The following is a 17,044-nucleotide window of genomic DNA, read 5'->3' as shown; positions in this document are numbered from 1 at the left end:
CAAAATCTTGCTCAACTCTCCACATTATTTAACACCCCGGCTTTGTTTTATTGGCACCACTTACATCATAAGCAGAATTGCAGGTATAATCAGCCCTGGGTTTGCCACGTAGCCAAAGATTTTGGCTACAAAAGGTGGGAAATCATATTGGATGGTCTCTTGGATGACATCATACATTTTCTTTTTTCCACTAAAAAAAAAAAAGAGAGAATGAGTCACTGATCCGTCATTGTTTTATAGATTGTCTTGCAGAATGTTACTTGGCATACCTCAGATTCAGAAAGATGCTTTTCAGCAGTATTCACCTGTGTACTTCCTTTAGAGAACCTGAAGCCACAAGATTCTAATAAACAGGAGACCTTTTATTTTTGGAGCTTTTTAGCTAGTTGTTAAGAGCCTCTTGTGGCGCAGAGTGGTAAGGCAGCCGTCTGAAAGCTTTGCCCATGAGGCTGGGAGTTCAATCCCAGCAGCCGGCTCAAGGTTGACTCAGCCTTCCATCCTTCCGAGGTCGGTAAAATGAGTACCCAGCTTGCTGGGGGGTAAACGGTCATGACTGGGTAAGGCACTGGCAAACCACCCCGTATTGAGTCTGCCATGAAAACGCTAGAGGGCGTCACCCCAAGGGTCAGACATGACTCGGTGCTTGCACAGGGGATACCTTTACCTTTACCTCGGCACTGAACTGTTGGTTGGGCGCTTTGGCCGCTGAAGTGGCCGTTCGCGCCCGAAGCAGCCAGCGCCGTGGCGTGGGGGGGAGGGGCGGCACAGGCACTGCCGGTAGCTGTGCCGCCCCTCCCCCCCACACCACAGGGCTGGCTGCTTCAGTTGTGAACGGCCACCAAAGCACCCAACCCTATAACTGTACATGGGTCCGCGCTTAAAGGCAACATAGATGCTCCAATTGGCACAGATTACCATAGCCAGGCATGAAGTGGAACATGTGTGTCACATAGGGCTTGCCAACTCTGGGTTGGGAAATACCTGGAGATTTTGGGAGTGGAGCCAGGAGTGGGCGGGGTTGGGGGCAGGGAGGGACCTCGGGAGTATAATGCTATGGAGTCCACCCTCCTAACCAGCCATTTCTCCAGGCGAGCGGCTCTCTCTCATCTGGAGATGAGCTATAATTCCAGGGAGTGCCCATGTTGTAGAGAGAGGGAGACCAGCACTAGGCATGTGGCCTGGGAGTCTAGGGTGTGGTTGCTTATGGCCACTAATAAGCCACTCAGACCTTCCAAGGTAGCCCATAGTCTCCCGAAATCCAGCAGCTGCCTTCTGGGAGGCATTTTTAAAGGGAAAAACAACTGCATGTAAACAGGTAGGCCGTTTCTCTTTTCTCAAAATCATACGAGGAGATTGTTCCTGACAATGCTTATGAACTGAAGAAAGATCCCAGATGATAAAGCGAAAGGAACGGCTCGTTCTGAACCGGCACCCCACCGAGTCAGAGTCAGCAGGGCAGCCAGAAACAGTTTCTAAAATCAAATTACGGCTCATTGACATGATAATCCAGGCCGCAGAACAATTTGTGCAAGGGTGATTCAGACCGACGGTAAGAAATGCTTGTTAATACAGTGATGGAGGCCCGTACTCTGAACAAGTCAGTATTTATTATCCCTCTTCCTTCTAAAGTCGTGATGGCTGTAACTACTGGATTGGAAGCAACTAAAAGGTTGCTCCAGAAATCAGGACTTGGCCTTCTCGTAGATGGTCTGACATTCTGCAGTTGTTTCACTTGGGTGCTTTTCAGTTTCCATTTTCCAGGTTAAGTGTATGTTCCTCTTCTGGCTTCTTGAGGATGCTCAGTGAATTCATTATACAGGTGAAAACAGGCAAAACAGATGTGGGCTTTGAGATGCAAATTCAGTTTTCTTACTGGCATACCAAACATACGGAGAAATGTCCAGGGCGAAAGTAGTACCTGTATATCACTGAGTTTTACAGGTGCGCATCAAGGCTTTTGAAAGAGCTGAGCTGAAAAGGAAAATAGGTTCTCAAGCTCTTCCCTAATGAGAGCTATCTTCACTTAAACCCTCTTCAAAGTGTTTGTAGCTCATGGCTATTTATCATTTATTTATATGTTAGATTTATTCCCCGCTGCTATCAGTGAGCTGACTTGTGGTGGGTTACATAAAAAGAGATAAAACCTCATATAAACATTAAAATGAGTAGCCGTGTTGGTCTGAAGTAGAACAATAAAATCAGATTCCAGTAGCACCTTTAAGACCAACAAAGATTTATTCAAGGCGTGAGCTTTCAAGTGCAAGCACCCTTCGTCAGACTATGATCTTCTTACATGACAGGGAATATATAGGGAATATATAAACTGATTTTTGCTATATATTCCCTGTCATGTAAGAAGATCATAGTCTGACAAAGGGTGCTTGCACTCGAAAGCTCACGCCTTGAATAAATCTTTGTTGGTCTTAAAGGTGCTACTGGAATCTGATAAAAATTAAAACCATTCTCAATTCCTGTACTTAAAAAACAGAACTTGCCGGTGAAAAAATAAAACCCCAACCTCTAGCGCCTATTTTCCACCGATCCGTTCCCAGTGTCTCAGGGGTTTCCAGGGAGTGCCGTCAATCCAATCCTGGTGCAATAGAGGTCTAACCTGGAGGGGCCCCTCTGATCTTTCATGCCCTCGCCTCAACCATAGACCTGGTAAAATTGCTCTGTCTTACAGTCCCTGTGGAACTGCAAAAGCTTCCTCACGGTTCTCAGCTCTTATGGGAGCTCATTCCACCAAGTCAGGGTCAAGACCAAAAAGGCTCTGGCTGAGGCCAGGCAAACCTCCTGAGGGCCAGGCACCAGAACCAGCAGAGCGCAAGGCCCTGCGGGGGGCATAAGGCGACAGGCAGTCCATCAGGTATGTGGGTCTCAGACCACAAAGGGCCTTAATCTGATCTGGTTGGCAACTGGCAACCAATGCAGCTGCCTCAGCACAGGCTGGATGTGGGTCCTCCAAGATGCTCCAGTGAGGACCTTAGCAGCTGCATTTTGCACCATCTGCAATTTCTGGGTCAAGGACAAGGGTAGGCCCACCTAGAGTGAGTTACAGAAGTCAATTTGGGAGGTGACCATCACACAGACCACCATGGCCAGGTGTTCTGAATATATGTCCTGCACACATTGTCTTGTTGTTGATGAGCTTTAATTAATTAATTAGATTTATAGCCCGCGACTCTCCAAAGTTTCCTGGCGGGTTACACATACATATAAAACCCCCAAATAAAACCCCATCATCAACCCCATATAAAACAACATAAGTTAGGCGGCATAATCACCCCCCCCCCCACAAGCAGCCAGCTGCCTCAGGGTATGAGGTTTGCATGATGTTAAATTGTAGCCTGAGGAGGGTCCCCGTTCCTAGCCCTGGCATCAACCCAAGACCTGGTGGACGAGCTTCGTTTTGTAGGCCCTGCGGAATTTTGACAGCTCCCTCATATGCTACAATGAGCACCAAAATGGGGAGAGTTATAGCTATAGTTCTGTTTCTTACTCAGGATAAGCTGCAAGGCTAGCTTCTGAGCAAGCATGCATCGGCTTGGGCTTTTAGAGAGGCAGCAGGCTGCGGTATGTCGTGCACTGCCACATTAAGTAGGAGGCAAGGTACACACTTATTACCTTTTCTAAAAATAATGGCATACCTTTCTCCTCACCTCCCCCCCCCCCTTCTGCTACCTGAATGGTCCGCAGTCAAAAGAAGGAGGCAGGGACATAATGGTGTAGGCCACCGGCAACAAGCTTAGGAATAAGATCAGTAGCAGGAGTCCCATGTAGAAATTGTTTGACTTGGAGGCCTTGAACACTCGCTCATGAGGGACGTTGCTGCTCATCACAGCCCAGCTCTGGAAATACATGGATGTGAGTAAACGGAGCACATTGATGCCAACAAGTCCCGGTGCATAAAAGGAGCCCATCCTGTAACCATATCAAAAAGAGGAAGGGGGGAAGACAAAGAAATAGAACACATTTGTATAAAGACTCACAGAGTATGCGTCAAAAGCAACAGATCTTGGGAAATATTAAGGATGGACTATCAGGTTTTCCACTGGGAAGGTGTGATATGACAGAACGTGCGTATGGCACTATTGATAATGTTTGATATTGATATTGATAACCTTTTTATTGTTAACATAAAGGGTTTCAGGTTTGCCAGATCCAGCAGGATTCGGCACAGAATGTTGGGTGCATGAGGGAAATGGGAGCATGTTTGATGCTTGGTAGTAATCGGTATTCCGTAGTTTCAGTCTTGCTTAATCAGGCTTGTGGGAAATTAGTCATCTGATACATTTGTCTTACTCAACCAGGATACTCAGAGCATGGCGGGAGCCATGAAGGGCTAACAGTTAGAGTAACAGATCAATATCAGCGCTAGACTCTAGAAACACAACCTGGAGAGTTGCCTAGTTGAAGGTGATACTGCTTACAGTAAGTGTCTGTAATTTTTTTAACACATAAGATCCTGCCTATAGCACAGTGGTTCTCAGCCTTCCTAATTCCGCGACCCTTTAATACAGTTCCTCATGTTGTGGTGACCCCCAACCATAAAATTATGCAAGCGTTCTTTCACAGAAATTAAACCGAAACTGACCAATGGCGTGAAGATCCATTGTTCAGGATTGTATATAAATTGTTTTTCCCCCAGGGTTTCTCAGTTCAGACTTCTTGTCCCACCATGCCGATCTCACTCTTTTCCGCTGCTCCAGACAGACAAACGTTCTATCTTGATCTACCCCACACGACTGTTGTGTAGATGGCACCCCCCCCCCCAGCCAAGCTGCCTGCCCTGCCGCGAGCCCTGTGAAAGGGTCGTTCGACCTCCAAAGGGGTCCCGACTCCCAGGTTGAGAGCCACTGCTATAGCAAAATTAATATATACATTGTAGACACACAAACAAAAGAATAGTACACTTTATGTAGGTGCGTCCCCTCTTCTGATTCTAGTAGCCCCCAAAGGCTAAAATTTCTATGTCCACCACTGAAGCACTTGGAAGAAGAGCTCTCTTTTTTATACCTTGCATTTCACTACCTGAAGGAGCTCCAAAGTGGCTTACAAACACCTTTCTCTTCCCACAACAGACACCCTGTGAGATAGATGGGACTGAGAGAGGTCTAACAGAGCTCTCTGTAAGAACAGTCCTGAGAGAACTGTGACTGGCCCAAGGTCACCCAGCTGGCTGCATGTAGAGGAGTGAGGAATCAAACCCCAGGTCTCCATGCAGGGCACGGGTGAGGACCCTATTGAGGGCTCATATCTGGCTGCCAGTGGAGTTCCAAATCAAGTTTAAGGTTCTGGTATTGGCCTTTAGAGCCCTATGCAGTCTGGGCCCTTGCATTTTTGAGGAACCACCTCTCCCAAAATGTCCCCTGGAGGGCACTACTTTTAGCAAACCAATTTGCTGGTGACTCCTAGCCTCAAGGGCATGCGCTTGATCTTGAACTTTCTTCCCTCTCTCCAACCGGATGGAATGAGTTGCCTGTTGAGATCTGGGCCCTGACAGCTTTCAAAGTTTCATAGGGCCTGCAAGATGGCACTCTTCCTCCAGGCTGAGGCCAGGGGCAGTCTGAAGTTATACTGACCCACCTCCACCTCATTTTTCTTGGCTCTCCTGTTTTGATGTCATCTGCAGTCTGGAATAATTGGCAGAGGGGATGGGGGTTTAAATGGTATTTCATTGTATTTTACAGTAATTTTATTACTGTAACTGATTTTACTGATATTTTATTTTTGTGAACCACCCTGAGCTGTATAGAAATTAATTACCATTATTATTATTATATCCACAATGCGTAACCACTACACCATGCTGGCTCTCTTGAATCACTCTCTTCCACCCCGTTCCCCTAATCTACTCTCACTGCTTGGAGCTCTGCAGAGGTTCTTCCTGGCAGCGTCCAACTAGCAGGTGTATTCTGCTCCACCCTGTACCTTTTTGAAGGCATAGTTCATGGAAGGAAGAGGAAATTTCTCATAATAAAACTGGACCCCTCTGCATAGGCGCTCTCTCTCCCCTTATAAGCTTTGCCCATCTCTTTTCATATTCTGCTCCCTTTGTGTCCTCTCGACCCCTATTGTATTTTCCAAAAATAATTCATGGGAATGAAAGACCTGAAGGCAGCCTGATTTACCTGATTTTGCATGCTGATTTTGGATTTTTTATACAGTGTATACATGGCACTGCAAGCTTCTCTGCTCATTAGTTGAAGCTGTATTATTCACCCAGTAGGACTTTATATGGCTATGAATTCCTCCTCCACAGATTGCTTTCCTTAAAAGAAAAGAATGGGAATATTTAGGCCAGTAATTCTAATTCTGTTCTGCTTCGGCCATAGTAGAGCAGTCTTGGTTCTTTGATGTATTCCCATTCTTTCCTTCTACTGCCGGAACATGCCTTTTGTTCAAGACCAAAATTCTTTGCACCAGCAGAAGGCTCCCAGCCAGCGGTCTGTCATTAGTGGGAAAGAGCTGGATTTCAACCCAGAAGCTACGCAGGTCGTGTTCTTTAATTCTGTAGTCTGCAAACTATGTTCAGGAGTTCCTCAGGGATAAAAGCAACAATGGCAAATGAAGTTTCTTGAATGACAGTTTGCCAGCCACTACAGAGCTACATTTCCATCATGGAGGTTTATAAAGTACCTGTGGAGGACCCTTGAGGTCTTAGAGAAATGACTATTCAAATGAACACTCTTCTTCACCCCTCTTTGTTCCTTTTAGCACCAATTTAATAAGTTATTTTTTCAGTTTTGGAATGTTCCTCCTTAGTTGGTAGAAACAACAGAGAGAGGGAGGGGAAAAGATAACTAATGGGGGACATGGTAGAAGTATATAAAATTGTTGACAAACATCGATAGAGAACTTATTTCTTGTGTTGAGGTAACATCAGGGCCTTGGACTCTATTTCCTGTTTGGTGTGTGTGTGTGTGTATGTAGCTGTTCAACAAAAATGTATCTTACCAAATCATTCCTTGATTGAAGACCAAACCCAGCACGTTACCACTAATGTCAAACTCTGCATAAGAAGGCTACGGGGGAAAAGAAAGCATGGCTGAAAACTGAATGTCACCTCTTGGAGATGAGTGCAAAGAATTCAGGGGAGACTTGAATACAATCCTCAACTCACATTACACAGCAAACTGTTTTCTGTTCACTCACTGCATTTTGGGTCCTTTGAATGAGGTTGTGTTGAGATTATAGTGATAGATGAAGACAAAAGTATGACGCTCAATCGTATTTCATAGAATCAGACTCATAGAGTTGGAAGGGACCTCTAGCATCATCTAGTCCAACACCCTGCAGAATGCAGAAATGGCCGCAAGAGCCAAGCACCGGCACAATCCCTTCTTTCCACCCACTTACAATCTGGCCAAATTCACAGAATTAGCATTTCTGTCAAATGATATCTACCCTCTGCTTTAAAAACTTCCAAAGAATCCACCACCTCCACTGAGGGAGCCTGTTCCACTGGGCAGATTATTGAGGGAACTAGTTCTAGAAGTGGAACACGTATGGTGTAAACGATTGCTTCATGATACTCTTTCCTTCTTGAGTAATTTGAGGAATGCCATTTTATCAGACTTGAACTATCCTCCCACTGGGATATAGTCTTAAATCTGATGACCAATATGCTCAGAAACAGTGGCCCTTTGTTATAGGACATGCGAGGTGTAGGGACAGATACATCATGGCTACATGACCAATGACTGCATGTTGAAAGTGAGGCAAATGATCCCTAGTGCTCAAAATCCATTGTTATTGGGAGGTTCTGTCAAGTCATTTCCAGCTCCTGGTGACTTTCTGAACAAAAGACCACCATCCAACTCTGTTTTTTTGTTGGACCAATCCACTTATGTCTTTGAGTCTATCCACCCATCTTCTTTTGCTCTCTACCACTTCTTACCAAGCATAATCGTTTTTGCTAATCCATCATTTGCACACATTCTGTGACCAAAGTGTGAGCGTTTTTGTTTACAGATCATGGTCTTCAGAGAGCAGTTGAGTTTCATTTGGTCCAGAATGGATCGATTTGTTCTTCTTGCAGTCCATGGTGTTTTCAGAAATTCAAAGGCATCTATCTTCTCTCTCTCACACTCCCTTGGGGTCCAGCTTTCACATCCATACGTTACAACAAGCAAAACTATTGTCTAGTTTATAAAGTACCTGTGGAGGTATCTGATCTTTGTTGCCAGTGAAATATCTTTGTCCCTCAAAACCTTACCCAAGCTTGTAAAAGTCTGCCTTCGTAGGATTAGCCTTCTTTTCCATTCTCTAACACACCGTCCATCTTTGTCAATTCTGGATCCCAAGGATACAAAATTGTCCACTTTTTCCACTCCTAAAATTCATACCCCCCTAAAATCCATTCCTGTCTGGCCAGTTTCTGTTTTACCCCCACTGGTTTTCAGCACATATCACTATAACCCCAAACTACTTTCTCCTTTTGTAGTCAGGATAACCTTTTTTAAGGGAAAAAAAACATTGCATGGATATATTTCAGTAGAAAAAAGAGATAAAAATTTCCCCAAAAGAATTACAATGTGGCTCCAAGCATTTGTTAAAAGAAAAATGCAGTTACTCACACTGAAATTATTTACTTACAAATCCAGCCTCTAGGTCCCAGCACCAGCAATAATTTACAAATCTGACAAAGCAAGCGCGGACGAAATCTCCCACTAGTATAGTTACATATGTCACAAGTATATCGGACACCGTGAGCCTCACAAATTCCTGCAATGGAAACAGTGGAGAAATATTAACTGGAGTTACTGATGCTATGTATTCTGAGAGTGTGTTCTCTCAGTAGGTTTATTTTATGATATGATAAACACCAAAATAAATGTTTAGGGATCACAGCTGTACCGCTGAAACAGAGTATTTTGAGGAGTGGGTTGCTAAAAGCATCAAGACAAACAAACGGTTGCTGAAATCTAAGAAGAAGAAGTTCCTGACAGAGTGGTTTCTCAGTGGAACAGGCTTCCTCGGGAGGTGGTGGGTTCTCCATCTTTGGAAATTTTTAAACAGAGCCTGGATAGCCATCTGACAGAGAGGCTGATTCTGTGAAGGCTCAAGGGGTTAGCGGGTTACAGTGGATGAGCGATTGAGATGTGAGTGTCCTGCATAGTGCAGGGGGTTGGACTAGATGACTCATGAGGTCCCTTCCAACTCTATGTTTCTATGATTCTATGAAATCCATCTGGAACAAGAAACCAGTTGGAGAAGCAATGGGGTCTGAATTTGCTGAGACGGTGGGGGACAAAGATCTTGGGATCATAGTGGAGAGCTCAATGAAAGTGCTGTAGCAGCAAAAAAAAAAAGGCAAACTCTATGTTCGGGATTATTAGGAAAGGGACTGAGAATAAAACAGCCAATATCGTAATGCTCCTGTATCTATGGTGCGGCCTCATCTGGAATATACTGTAGACAGTTCTGGTCACTGTATCTCTGAAAGGACTGCAGAGCTGGAAAATGTGCAGAGGAGGGCAACCAAGATATTCAGGGGGGTGGAGCACCCCCTCTGTTGATTGTACTGGGGGTTTTGTGTTGTTTTTATCTTTTTATGCAAACCACCAGGAGCCGGCTGTGCTGGGAGTGGCGGTCTATAAATATAAATGTAAAATAATAATAATAATAAAAGGCTGAAGGGACTGATTTTTCAGTGTAGAAAACAGGGACATATTGCAGATTTATCAAATTATGCATTAGGTGGGGAGTATTTACAAAAAAATCTCTCTCCCTCACAAATACTAGAATTCAGGGTGTACAAAAGGAAACCCTATTTACACAGAGAATGACTAAAATGTGGAATTTGCTGCCAGAAGATATTCTGATGGTTTCAGGAATAAGCTTTAAAAGGGGATTAGATAGGTCCATGGAGGATATCTCTCAATGGCTACTAGCTGTGGTGACTTAGGGGAACCTCCACATTCTGAGGCACTAAGCCTCTGAATCCCAGAGCCAGGAGGAACTGGTTGGCCACTGTGAGAGACAGGAGGCTTGACCAGATGGACTATTGGTCTGATCTGGCAAGGTTCTAGCTCCACCCATAACCTTTATGGCTTTTTCCCTTCTTCAACTGCCCTTTTATTTGTCTTCAAAGTTCCTTTATCTCTAGTTTGTTTTCCAGTCGGACAGGAAAAGGATCCATATTATCCACCTTTCCTTTTTGTTGTGACCACTAGATGTCTCCTGTGGTTCAGTTTCATATTGTGCATTGTAACTCCTGCTATTCCTGACTTCTCCTTGACAGCCATATCTAAGGTTCCACTGCAGCAGATTTTAGGGGTGCTGGCTGCATTACTTAATTTGCTTCATGTTCCCTGCTTCTACATCTGTTGCTCCCTTAATTCTCCTATAGATTCAAATGGGTAGCTGTGTTGGTAGCACAACAAAAATAGAGTCCAATAGCACCTTTAAGACCAACAAAGATTTATTCAAGGCTTGAGCTTTCGAGCATGCACTCTTCCTCAGACTAAATTAACAACCATCACTAACATGGTTAAGAAGAAACCACCGGAAGAATATGATGAACAGTGGAGTGATTACCTGGACTTTCTTAAGAAAGACAGCAGTAACTGTTAGGTTAGGACTAATATGCTATTGGAACTGACTACAAATTTCTTGAGATAATATCAGACTATACTATATATGGTATACTTGTATAGACGATGTATAGACTATGTAATAATAAGTACTTATCAGATGGTCGCTTTTTTTCTCTTTTACCTTTCTGTAAATGCTTTATATAATAATAAATAATAAAATTATAAATAATAATAATAATAATAATAATAATAATAATTGTGGAGATATAAGGCACAAGCAAATTATGGCCAATACAAATTAAGCCATGTGATGCCATATGATAATTCTTTGCCAAAACAGCCAATCCTTTTGAATTCAGCTGCAGTTCACAAAACCATTGGAGAAATAAAACTGTCCACGTCAGTAATTACTGGCAAACACTTTCCCAGCAACAACTTTGCTATGTTTAGCTGAGTACAGGGGACCCGCAGAAAGTTTTGTTTACACTTCCACAAGGACCCTAGTGCACCATTTGGTGGATCCAAGTTTTTGCCTGGTAAATAAATTTTGAAAAACTTCCAGGCAATTGCTGAGATGATTATGTTCTTTAAAAAGTGATAGCCCTGAATAAGCTTCCCACTGGATTTGTGATCTGGCTAGCTAAATGACAGTGTTTGCCAGAGTTTCACTTCCATTGAATTTCTCTCCTGGAATAATATATAAGAGCAACAAGAGATGGATGGGAGAATGCTTGATTTGTATTTAATTATGTCTTTGGGCCTTTTCCCCATCAACAACTTGAAGGAAATATACCATGATCTATGAGATCCAAGTAAGGAGGCCATGCAATGCAGGTCAAAGGAAAACAAAATCTTCATATGACTGAGAGCATCTCTGACCACCTTACCGCCCAGGATACCACTGCAAAAAGAAGGAAGAGATCCTGCTCTCCCATAAGCACTTACTATCCCCACACTTGTTTCCCAGCAAGGTCCTCGAGGCATATCGGCTGGGTCCATCTGGAGTGGAGTAAGAGCACTTGAGTTGCCTGTGGAGGAGTTATGGTAGGTTAAAATGGTCCACTGTGTTGCATTCCTGATCACCCCTTCTTCCTTTAGCTAGAACAAAAGAGGCATTGGCATGGTAATTTTGTTGTTGCTGTTATTTTCCTCAAATGTATGCCAGATGCCTTTGCAGGCAGACACAGAATATCAATACGAAAAAAAGAGAGATACTACATATGATATATTACAGAACTGCTATTTGAAGAACAAAGGTAAGCATAAAGCTGGCAGAAGAGGAGGAGGAGGAGGAGGAGGAGGAGGAGGAATTGGTTCTTATATGACATTTTTCTCTACCCGAAGGAGTCTCAAAGCAGCTTACATTCGCCTTTCCTTACCCACAACAGACACCCTGTGAAGTGGGTGAGGCTGAGAGAGCCCTGATATTACAGCTCGGTCAGAAGAGCTCTATCAGTGCTGTGGTGAGCCCAAGGTCATCCAGCTGGCTGCATGTCGGCGAGCGGGGAATCAAACCCGGCTTGCCAGATTAGAAGTCTGCACTCCTAACTACTACACCAAGCTGACAATACATATCATGTTGTTTGGCAATACCTTGATATTACAAACCACAAAATGGCATTTTTTTCCAAAGATTTTCCCAGTGTGAGCATATACAGTCGAAAGATTGATTACTTATTTTCATCTCAATTTCTACTGTTCAATATAATCTAATATTCAACTCCATTTTCTTTTGAATACCAATGTTGATTTATTGTGCATCAAATAGAATGTTTTTAAAAATGTAAAAAAATGGGGATTTGGTAGGACATACTGAGGAAGGAAGGCACTGGCAAACCACCCCATATTGAGTCTGCCATGAAAACGCTAGAGGGCGTCACCCCAAAGGTCAGACATGAATCAGTGGTTGCACAGGGGATACCTTTACCTTTTACCTTACTGAGGAAGGAGACCCAAAGGGGTTGAGTTGACCATTAATAAAAAAGCTCATTTGTGGGTTCTCCTCTGGGGGGATGTTGAGGTCATGATTTTAGTTGGTGTGGCTGATTGTGGAAGTGAAGAAGGGTGGAACATTATGTTTAGGTACCACAAATGAGCTTATGTGTTTTAGAAACCACTGAGAACATTCTCTTTCCTCCCATAATTGATTAAATGGCCCTGCTATGTTAAAAATCCACCCGTTAATGTTTTGTAATAGGAGCAAAGTCTCACAAAACTCTGAATCTCAGTTGGGGTTCGGGGAATTGACTGATTTTGTGAAATTTTGATCGTCTATAGTTCTTTGTTCTGTACTTTAGTTAGCTTGTTGGTGTGTCACATCCTTTGGGAGAGGTATTTCCTTGGATTTAACACGCAGTCATCTTCAGCTGGATCTTATTCATTTAGTAAATTGGTTTTTAAGATATTTTTTTAAAGTTGGGCCTTAGAATCTTGACTTGATAGTTGATATTGTATTTTAAATATTTGATGTCGGAGTAAAAGGTGTGCATTTTAAAATAAAATTCCACTGCAAGATTGTTTCATGTATTGTTCATATGTTCCATGTAAACCGCCCTGAGCCTCCGGGGAGGGCGGTATATAAATTTAATAAATAAATAAATATGACGTTTGGCTTGGAGGACTGGATTGCTGGGATGCCAGTTTCATAGCTCTTTTTCTCTGCTCACTTCCTCCCCCTTCCCACAGACATTAGTGCTAGCTCACGATACAAAATCAACACGGACACTGCAAGGACTATGTAACACATGTACGCCAGGATCTTTATGCTTCCCCAGTATCTGGTTCTGACTGGGACCATGGCATGCATGGAAAAGGGAATTCAGCCTCCCTCCTTCCCCTGTGCTGTTTTCCCAACCTGAAATGGTCCTGGGGCGCTGCTTTCTTTTCCAGTAGAAAATGTGCATTCAATGATCACTACATGCAAATTGCTTTGGACGCTGTGAATACCCTATATAAATGCTAATGGTGATTCTGTGTCCAGATCTTTCCTTCCACTGCAGCTCCCAGCTTGCTCCAGCTGTCCTGGTTCCACTCCTGGCCACGTATGTCATGAGGGTGGAGTAGGAAATTTAGCACCATTAATATTTATTTTCAACCATATATAAGGCTCTGCACAGTATTGCTAGTGCAGCTCCAACACTTCTTAGCCCATCTCATTATCCATCTCCTTGGGTCAACTTTATTACATTTTAAAAGCTGTCATATTTATTTTATTGTATTTAGTTATTTGATTTATAAACTGCCTATCTCAGTAGTCTGACTCTGGGCGGAGTACAATATATTTCTAAAGCAGATTAAAACGTAACAGTTAAAGGAACTGTTAAATGGAGAATGCATGATGTTAAGCCGCTCCACGATTCAGTTTCCATCAGATGGGATGTATAATTATTACGCAACTGTCCATCAATCTGTTGCCTTGTTGATTTAAGAAGACAACCCCCCTCCCCAAAATGCCAACTGCTCTAAGAACTGGGAAAGTTTTGGGATGTCAACACAGGCACCAGCCAATCTGTACTTCTCACTGTTGGCTTCTGCTGCAAACATGGGGGGGGGGGGATTCTTTTCAGAGCACCAAAGAAGAAAGGTTGGTTTAGATTGTGAATGTAGCAAACATGCCTCTAGAAGCAGCTTTACTATCATACTATGGAATTCTTCCATCATAACAGGAAAGTCCGTCTTTACTGTGAATCAATCCGAACCGTAAGTACTTCTGCTACATCCTGATGAAAGCAGTGCCGGGTTGGGAGGATGGGGCAGTGTTGCAGGAGGATATTTGTTTACACGGACAACATGACGTACAAATGACCCCACTGAATAATAAACGTGAGGTTGTGATTGCAGGCTTAAATGACTGAGACAAGTGAGTATTCCAACTGCTTTAAACCATCCCTCTCTGGACAGTGGGGTGTTATCGAATACCTCTGCAGCTACCTAAATAGCCGCCAAATACTTGGAATCAATATGAAGTAGCTGTCCTGTTTATTTCTCACATAATATATCCAAATGCCCTCATTCATTCTTTACAGATTGCTTTCAGGTCCGTTATGGCAGTCTTTGTACCTTTTTCTCAATGTGAGACGTGTCGGTTGCTAGGCATTGTCATAGAGCAAAGATGGAGATGAATGTGGCCGACATCACAAAGTCTTTGATAGTGCTGTAAAAGCGGGGCAGCAGTGATTTTACTCCCCCACCCACCCAGTTTAGATCCTGGGGGGAAGCATCCATTGGAAGAGCTGGAATCCGTCCCCAGTTAAATGTTACAGGTTTAGCAAACAACATCTGTTCCCAATAAAATCAGAGTCCAGCAGCACCTTTAAGACCAACAAAGATTTATTCAAGGCGTGAGGAAGAGTGCTTGCACTCGAAAGCTCACGCCTTAAATGAATCTTTATTGGTCTTAAAGGTGCTGCTGGACTCTGATTTTATTGTGCTACTTCAGACCAACACGGCTATTCATTTGAACCCATCTGTTCCCAGCTCAGCAGGAGGAAGCAAAAGACAAGATTTGAGATGTAGGAGGTGGTTTGTCCTAGGAGTAGTGAGGCTTCTGCAGTGCAATCCCAAATGGTGATAGGCACAGGAGGGCATAACTCTGTTTAGGATTGCGGTGCTTATCTTCTAAATCGCTATCTAACAACCGTATAACTTAGCAGGATTAATGTCCACCCTTCTTGCTTCATGCCGCCTTACCTTTTCCTTGACGTCGTCCATTAAAGCCAACAGGAAAGTATAGAGGTTCCCAAGGAAGAGGGCAAAGATACGTCCCAGTTGCCACTTCAGCCCAATGCGAGGATGATAGTCCTCCAAGGCTGCAATGGTTTCAAACAGAGGGGGGCAAAACATCCCTAGCAGGGACATGACAATTTCAACCTGCCAAAACAGGGCGAGAGAATATTGGTCACAATAATGTTTGTAAGAGCATATTTGCTAGATCTTAAGACTGCACTAGATGCGATAACCCCAATGATATAAAGGCTAAACATATGTGTATATACATGAGGAGGAGGAGAAGAAGAAGAGTTGGTTTTTATATCCTGCTTTTCACTACCCAAATGAGTCTTAAAGTGTCTTACAATCGCCTCCCCTCCCTCTCCCCACAACACGCTGTGAGGTAGGTGGGGGTGAGAGAGAGAGAGCTCTAAAAGGATTAGCTCAAGGTTGCCCATCCGGCTGCATGTGGTGGAGTGGAGAATCAAACCCAGCTCTCCAGATTAGAAGCTACCACTCTTAACCACTACACCCAGCTGGTTCTACACCAAATGAAAGGGAATTATTTTTTTCCTCTGCCCCGCCTTGACAGTTTTATCTTTTCTTACAAGATGCTCTTGCATTTTGATGGGAAGCCTCTTGTGAGCAGGAAACCAACCGCTCCCTCACAGCTTTTAAATAGCCTTTCCCTTCTACCCTTTTAATGATTCCCTCTACCCCTTCGTGCCTCTTTGTGGGTGCTACTTGAATGACAAAATCAGTTCTGAGGGCTCAAGCCCAGGAGTGTGACACATGATTATTTCTACCTTCATACCTTTTTATTGAGGAGTTAGCAAATTCATAAGAAAGCTTGTTTATCAGGGTAGCAGCATCCACATTCACAAACAGGGGTCCCTCTCCATACTTGAGGCTGGAGAGAAATCAAGGGGGGGGATGGCTACCCCCTTCCTCCTCTGCTTGTGAGACCTCAGAGGAATTAAAAACCAAATGCCAGACGAGGCAGGCAATTCTTACCGCTCTAAATGTCAACGTTATAAATGAAAAAAACATTCTTCTTACCTCGTTTCTTTCATACCAGCCAACGTTTTGCATTTTAGAAAAGGTCTGGGACCGTTTAACGACAAAATAAATGAGATAGCCACTTCCACACAAGCAGCACGTAATAAGCACGTTGGCCAGAACTCTCAGGAATCTTCTCAGGTGGATGTTCTCATCTTTGTTGCTTTCCTGCTCATCTACAATGGATTCCTGAAACAATGCAAGGAGCAATGAGAACAAAGGATGCACCGTGGCAGGAGGAATTCAGAAACCATTCTGCGTGCCGCTTAATGAGCCAAGCTTTAAAATGACTTGTATATAAGGAAGGTCATGGGTTATGAGTTCACCACCTTTTTAGCATTGTCTCATCTGTAATTGCTGTTGTCTTGTTTTTTACATGCCATTGTTTATGAAGTGGATTAGCATCATTGTCTACAGACGGAGAAATGCATCTTAATTTAGCCTCGTTATAAGGATTTCAAGATGATAGAAACTTACTGAGGAGTCAGTAGTTCTGAGATTTGTAAGCATAAGCTGTGAGGTGGCAGGAAACACCAAGAAGGTGAGATCTGGCTGTGGCCATGTTTATATCTTGGAGAATGGTGAGTCTTACTGCATCAGCAAGACTCACAAAAAGGGCACCTGCAAAGACTAAGGGGAGGAAAAATCCGATTTTCTCCATTCACAACTCTTGCTGATAGCTGTGGCTTTTCTAGCCTCTTTGTGATTCTGCTTCTTCAGCAGATGCCATTTTGGGC

The 17,044-nt window shown here is 43.5% G+C and overlaps 1 protein-coding gene across 1 annotated transcript in view; it reads right to left on the bottom strand.

Moving 5' to 3' along the window:
* The window catches only part of LOC143820172 (transmembrane channel-like protein 2), a 50,290-nt gene that overhangs the window by 6,821 nt on the left and 26,425 nt on the right, over positions 1-17,044 (bottom strand). The window contains exons 11-17 of the mRNA XM_077302638.1: positions 16,308-16,496; positions 15,231-15,410; positions 11,487-11,639; positions 8,599-8,727; positions 6,958-7,025; positions 3,682-3,921; positions 65-190 (exon numbers count right to left, since the gene is read on the bottom strand). Of these exons, the coding sequence (XP_077158753.1) occupies positions 65-190; positions 3,682-3,921; positions 6,958-7,025; positions 8,599-8,727; positions 11,487-11,639; positions 15,231-15,410; positions 16,308-16,496 (1,085 nt within the window). The remainder of the gene's footprint in view (positions 1-64; positions 191-3,681; positions 3,922-6,957; positions 7,026-8,598; positions 8,728-11,486; positions 11,640-15,230; positions 15,411-16,307; positions 16,497-17,044) is intronic.

Source organism: Paroedura picta, chromosome 11 (assembly GCF_049243985.1).
Source record: "Paroedura picta isolate Pp20150507F chromosome 11, Ppicta_v3.0, whole genome shotgun sequence".
Classification (NCBI taxonomy): domain Eukaryota; kingdom Metazoa; phylum Chordata; class Lepidosauria; order Squamata; family Gekkonidae; genus Paroedura; species Paroedura picta.
The sequence above is the reverse complement of the archived record's forward strand: the minus strand, read 5'-3'. Positions and strand labels throughout refer to the sequence as shown.